The sequence below is a fragment of the Anopheles bellator genome, chromosome 1 (assembly GCF_943735745.2).
Source record: "Anopheles bellator chromosome 1, idAnoBellAS_SP24_06.2, whole genome shotgun sequence".
In the NCBI taxonomy this organism is placed as follows: domain Eukaryota; kingdom Metazoa; phylum Arthropoda; class Insecta; order Diptera; family Culicidae; genus Anopheles; species Anopheles bellator.
Window position 1 is genome coordinate 53,444,504 of NC_071285.1, and position 6,000 is coordinate 53,450,503.

General features: G+C 46.7%; 3 protein-coding genes across 3 annotated transcripts; 1 reads left to right on the forward strand and 2 right to left on the reverse strand.

Moving 5' to 3' along the window:
• Positions 1–900: 900 nt before the first annotated feature.
• Positions 901–1,346, reverse strand: LOC131205749 (cuticle protein 19-like). Its single transcript, XM_058197987.1, has 2 exons — positions 1,338–1,346; positions 901–1,254 (listed from the first exon to the last, which is right to left on the reverse strand). Exons 1-2 carry the CDS (start codon positions 1,344–1,346, stop codon positions 901–903), a joined length of 363 nt encoding a protein of 120 aa, XP_058053970.1.
• Positions 1,347–2,553: 1,207 nt separating this feature from the next.
• On the forward strand, positions 2,554–2,984 carry LOC131205748 (cuticle protein 19-like). Its single transcript, XM_058197985.1, has 2 exons — positions 2,554–2,562; positions 2,622–2,984. The coding sequence occupies exons 1-2, from the start codon at positions 2,554–2,556 to the stop codon at positions 2,982–2,984; spliced, it is 372 nt and encodes a 123-aa protein (XP_058053968.1).
• Positions 2,985–3,981: 997 nt separating this feature from the next.
• Positions 3,982–4,531, reverse strand: LOC131216298 (cuticle protein 19-like). The gene is made up of 2 exons (XM_058210751.1): positions 4,460–4,531; positions 3,982–4,392 (listed from the first exon to the last, which is right to left on the reverse strand). Exons 1-2 carry the CDS (start codon positions 4,466–4,468, stop codon positions 4,003–4,005), a joined length of 399 nt encoding a protein of 132 aa, XP_058066734.1. The 5' UTR covers positions 4,469–4,531; the 3' UTR covers positions 3,982–4,002.
• Between the last annotated feature and the right edge of the window lie 1,469 nt (positions 4,532–6,000).

The following is a 6,000-nucleotide window of genomic DNA, read 5'->3' on the forward strand; positions in this document are numbered from 1 at the left end:
TTGTTGTTTAGTTTATGATGCTCGGCCAGCGGCCGGCTCTGGCGGCCATTCGGTCAGCGCTGAAGGTGGTTCGCTTGCATGATGCTTCAGCACTACAGGCATACGGCGACTAGCGGGCTGTTGTGGGGCACGATACTAGCCTCAAAGTGACGTAACACCGGCACGAGGAAGGATGTACGGTGCAGCTCGATGGTGGGCCGAGTTATTCAATACGGCCAATTCGATGAACCGGAGTGACAGCTTCTGCACATCTTGAGCGGCACGGTATTGTTAATATTTAACCGATTGTCGGAAGGAGCATAAAAGAGGCGGATTGTCAATTGTAATGGAAAAACATAAAATAAAGCCAATCTTCAGGCCCCATTGATCCGCGGGCTGTGGATTGCTGCTCGAGTTTTAAAGATCATCGAAGGATCACATCATGCCACCGGCACCGTTTATCAGTCTTTTTGGCATTGTGATAAACACGTGCGCGCGAGAAATTAACAAAATTGATGACGATTACATAAAAACTTGAATAAATGTAAGACAAATTTAACTCAACTCATAAACAAAAGACTTAGATGAGTGATATAATGTGGGGAGGCAGGAACTGGGTTAAAGCCATGCAAGATGAACCACTGGCTTAATGTTAACATCTTTTATCAGTAAAATCGATAATCAATATGCTCCGGAACTAAGAAAACGAACAATAGGGGTTTTGATTAGGTTTTCAGTGATTTGGTTTCTGTATTTCAGTTGTTGTTGCTGTCATTGAGTTCTATAGCATATCACATTGAGGCGTAGGAAGGAAACAAATGCTCCTGCGGTTCCAATATTTGGTTCGTACAGTTTCTCTTTCTCTCCACTCTCTCTCTCTCTCCCTCTCCATCGCTCTGGCTTGGTGGTTCTACTGCCCTCCTAGTAGTGATGTCCGCCGTAGACCTGCGGATGGTGAGCATGGCCGACCTTCTTCACGACGGCTTCGAATCCACTGTGCTTGTCCGATTTGTACTCCACGACGCGCTCGGTGCCGTCCGGTTCGTGCAGCGAGTACGATCCCTTCACGACATCTCCATCCCGGACTTCCCACTGGCTCTTGTGGTCCCCGGTGTGCGGGTCCTTCACGCCGTACTCGAACTTGTACTTCGGGTAGGCGTAGTAGTCCTTCGGCTCCTCGTGATGGTGCCCGTATCCGCCGAGTCCGTGCTCACCGCCTCCGTAGCCGAACTGGGCCGAAACCGCCACGGCCAGGCAAGCAATCACCGCCAGGATCTGCGAGGGTGAACGAAATAATGGAGACGTTGTTATGGGCGCCTTTGACAGGTTGAACCTCCCCCGGGGGGATTCAAACTCACTTTGAACATGTTTGCCGCTAATTGGCCGTGCTGCTTGATGAATGCTAACGATGGGAAGGCTTGCCGGTAACTGATACCTCACTGGGGCACCGGGTTGGGTATTTATACGCGCCGCCCTGGCCCGAAAGTGCAGCATAACGCTCGATCGGTTATAACATCGCCCGCCGATGGCGGGAGTACCGGGCGCCGCGGCCGCCGTCGCAGTGGGGACGCTACGTGTGCCATCACTGCCGGCTCGGAGGATGGTCGGCACCAACTTCTGGTACACGAGGACAACTCGCTGGCCACGCTGGCGTATCGGCCGTGCGCGGCCCACATTTTCCTCACGCACCACGGGGGTGTACCCGGAGTTTCGGACAACAACCCGGAGTTATGCGTCGCTTGGTCGCTCCGGCCACCGGGGGGCGCGTATGTTTGTTTGGGGGAAAATGCAACCACATTGCACACACCCCCACACGCATACGCACACGCGGGTGTTATGTTAACGAGTGGGGGACTGTTGGAGTTTTTGTTTGTTTGTCCAATTTTTTGCTTCTTTCTAGCGGGCCGCAATTACACTCGTCACTCACAGTGGGCCAGCCGCCAGCCGTATGTCTGTTGCTCAAAGTTCCATTAAAATCAATTGGCGTCGGCGGCCCGCCACAGCAATTATCGTTTGATCCATTTCGATCTGACAGCTCTTGCCGTTGCCGAGAATCCGAGTGTCTCCGCGTGGAGCCCGCTGGCGGCCACAGCCACCCAGCGCAGGGGTGTTGGAAAATGATGATTGGAAAATGGCCAACCCCGACCGACCGACCGACCAACCGAGCGGGGCCTATTCTATCAGAATGGGTCAATACGGTTCGACTCCTTCGGCCATCTATTTGCTCCAGGGTTGATCGTGATTTCTTTCGAACACGCGAACAGAAATCGAACTCGATCGAGGTGCGCTCGATAAAAGTGAAAAGTGACTCATGGGTGACTCGCAAATGGAAATGCGTGCCATTTTGTGCAATTCACCGGGCCGTGGGGATCGGGTGGAAAACTCGGTTCAAGAACAAGGCTGCGTTGGTTCGCTCCGTCGGCGCACGTCTCGTCGTGAAGATGAGCTCGCAAAAGATGTCCCTAGCGATCGGGGTATAAAAACATTGATCTGTGCATCTGGTGATCATCAGTCTACCTCCAGCCGTAGGAAAGTCTTCTAGATTTTGAAACAATCTACCTCACTCAACCTAAAATGATCAAGGTATGTAAAACTATTCCAGAACTGTGTTTCGGTTCTCTTACGATATCCTTCTATTCTAGATCATCGCCCTGATTGCCTGTCTGGTGGTCGTAGCCTCCGCGCAGTATCATGTTCCGGAACACAAGGAGCATCACGACTATCCCAAGTACAAGTTCGAGTACGGAGTGAAGGACCCGCACACCGGTGACCACAAGAGCCAGTGGGAAGTTCGGGATGGGGATGTCGTGAAGGGAGCCTACACGCTGGAGGAAGCCGATGGAACCCACCGGGTGGTCGAGTACAAATCGGACAGCCACAACGGTTTCGAGGCCAATGTAAAGAAAGTTGGACATGCTCATCACCCGCAGGTGTACGGACACGAGTCCCACGGACATGGTCACGGATCCGGCGCCAGCTACGCCAACGTGGACAAACACTACTAAGCCACATCGGACAAGCGAACGGATTGAAGACTTTGAACACATTATGATGTTACGCAAAAGAATAAATTGTTGTTGAATTGGAAGCTGAAGTGTTTGTGAAGTGTCGAGATTGAGGGCTTCAACTGTGCCTCGTCGGGAAGCGGCTAGCATGCAATCGAACGGTATCGGAGCTATGATTAAGCCTATACTTTCGAAAGTGAGGTGGTTTCTTTCCTTCTGCCTTCCTTGTTGTGAATTAGACTCCGTAAAAGAAGGTACGATTTAAATTTTCAAACGTTTTTCTATTTTGGATAGCAGAAAAACCAATAACGGGCTATTTCAACTCTTTTCAAATTGTCGCTTAGCAATAGTCGATGCTTACTTTGTTTCAAACATAAAGACATGTCGTGCAATCAAACCAAGCAACCTGAGCCGTTTTTGAATTATTTCCATTAGGAAAATGTCGCGTCTCGACTTTAACTTAGTCTTAAAAAACAAAATAACAGCTCATTTTAAATACTTCATTTTAAATCGGGAAGAAACCAATGAATGAGCTTTTGAACGTTCGTTGTGTTGTTCTTGCTTATCTTCCACACTTCAAACTGTTGATTGGAGATCCCGTCAAAGTTTGGTCAGCTTTATAGCGGAATCTCAAAGAAAGTGCAACCGGGATAAGATGAACGAAAAGTTAAACAATTGATTTATGCTAATGAAAATACAAAACAATTGTTATTGGAAAACTTCGGAGGGAACCAGCCACTAAAAGGATTGTTCTTTGGTCGCTATGCTCAACTCTGACAATCGATTTGCACGTCAGAGTTGCTTCGGTCCTCCATCAGGGTTTCCCCTGACTTCAACCTGATCATAACATTGGATCACATTGGTATTACCAAAAAAGATTAATCATATTGGTATAATCAATGGAATCAAATGCAAGCGGATTGTATTTTTGCTGATTGATTTATTGCAGGTGTTTTGTGTGTTTTCTATTGTTGTATCACATTTCCATTTGGTTGTGTTGAGCAATTCATCCCGTCATTCAGTAGTGTTTGTCAAGGTTGACGTAGGAACCAGCGCCGTGTCCGTGGTGGCTTCCGTGGTGTTCCGGAACATGCACTGGGTGGCTGGCGTGGGTTTGCGGGTGATGAGCGTGTCCAACTTTCTTCACATTGGCCTCGAAACCATTGTGGCTGTCCGACTTGTACTCAACCACCCGGTGGGTTCCATCGGCTTCCTCCAGGGTGTAGGCTCCCTTGACGACATCTCCGTCTCGGACTTCCCACTGGCTCTTGTGGTCACCGGTGTGCGGGTCCTTAACTCCATACTCGAACTTGTACTTGGGATGCGCGTGATGCTCCTTGTGCTCATGCTCCGGAACATGATACTGAGCAGAGGCAACGACCACCAGACAGGCGATGAGAGCGAGGAGCTAAAAGGCCGGGAAGGATCATTTCGTTAGTGTCGTCAAAAGGACGTCGTCATTTGCACGGACTTACCTTGAACATTTTGTTTGATTTTTTTAGGAGTCTTACAATGTTTTCACTGCGGAGATGTTTTCGATGCGAAAGCTACCGATGAACTGATGGTTAACTTGTCCAAGAATCTGAATATTTATACCCAACATGATGGATGGACTTTGATGTGTGTCCGTACATCTTGCCCCATCTAACGATCTCATTTAATTACTCCAATTGCGGGTGCTCCAGTAATGGCTGAACTTGAGCGCCGAAGTGATGCGCGACATATTGATCTACTTTCGGTTTCATTTTTCGTTTCTTTTGGTAATTACCCGATGCTCGATGCTCTCGCACCGCTCTAATGATGAAATTGCCGTTACGCATCCTTTCTTTACTTTCAATTGTTTGCCCGATTCCAAGTGGCGGCGCAGCATTGCACGAGAATAGATCACACCGGCCCTGAATTGCGAAGAAAGTTGAAGGTCCGTACGTACGAATTTAATATCGGTGCAAAATGAAGCTCTCGGTGCCCTTGCAAAAGAAATCCGAAGAAAAAACGGAGAAGATTTCGCGAAAACATCAGACAAGTGAATTAATGATGAAAAGATGAAAATAACGTAAGTAAACATTGTGAAAAAGTTCAACATTAACCTTCATTCTGTGCTCAGATCTTATTCTAATACATTAACTATTAGTAAGCTATTAAAAATACACAACCTTACACTTCTATTTGGCAAATTCGTCCCAATAAAAAGCGTAGTTTTACGAAAAAATATAAATGAAAGTATCTGTTCATAAATTACGTCTACAGGCCTTCAGGGTTGCCTAGGTGGACCCCTTTGTGTGGTTTTTCTTCTATTGTTTTTGAAAACTGATTTGTTCGTATTATTATAAAGGAGCTGTGATTTAAAATAAACAAGTCTTTTACATTTTATTATCTGTTAATGCTCCTATATTGACATTGCACTTTTACGAATTTTATAAAAATCACCAGGACAGAGATCAATGTTTAAGCGATTTTGCTATAATTTATTAATGTAACATCAATTTTTAAAGTGGACACCTTTTTTATTTCATATTTCTGCATTGTTCATGTTTAACGTTTAAATGAATTTATAAAAATTTACGAAACTCTGCCATGTCTTTGGCAACTAAAAAACATAAAATAAAGTGATTGCAATAAAAAGGCGGAGGCATACGATGCCATTTAAAAGCAATTTCCTCGACACTGTAACCTCTTCGCACGTTCTTTTCTCGCTTTTTAACCGAAAAGCACAATGCTAAGGCAAACCAACACACTGTTACTTCCATGGCTGATTCCTACATGTCCAACCGACAAACTGGCACTTGGTTGAAATTTTTTCACAAATTGATCCATTCGCTTGCTCTAGCTCGTCGGCCACCATGCCGATCAGTTCGCGGTAGTCACACCGATTGATCTTAAAAACACACCCCTTGTCCTCCGAAGTCCGCGTTAAGCCTTCCTTGTCGCTCTCCTCACTCGAAGCGAGCTTTATGTCGTATACAGTTTTGCCCCCCGCGGCCACCGTCTTGAACTTTCAGGAAATGTACGCCTCGAA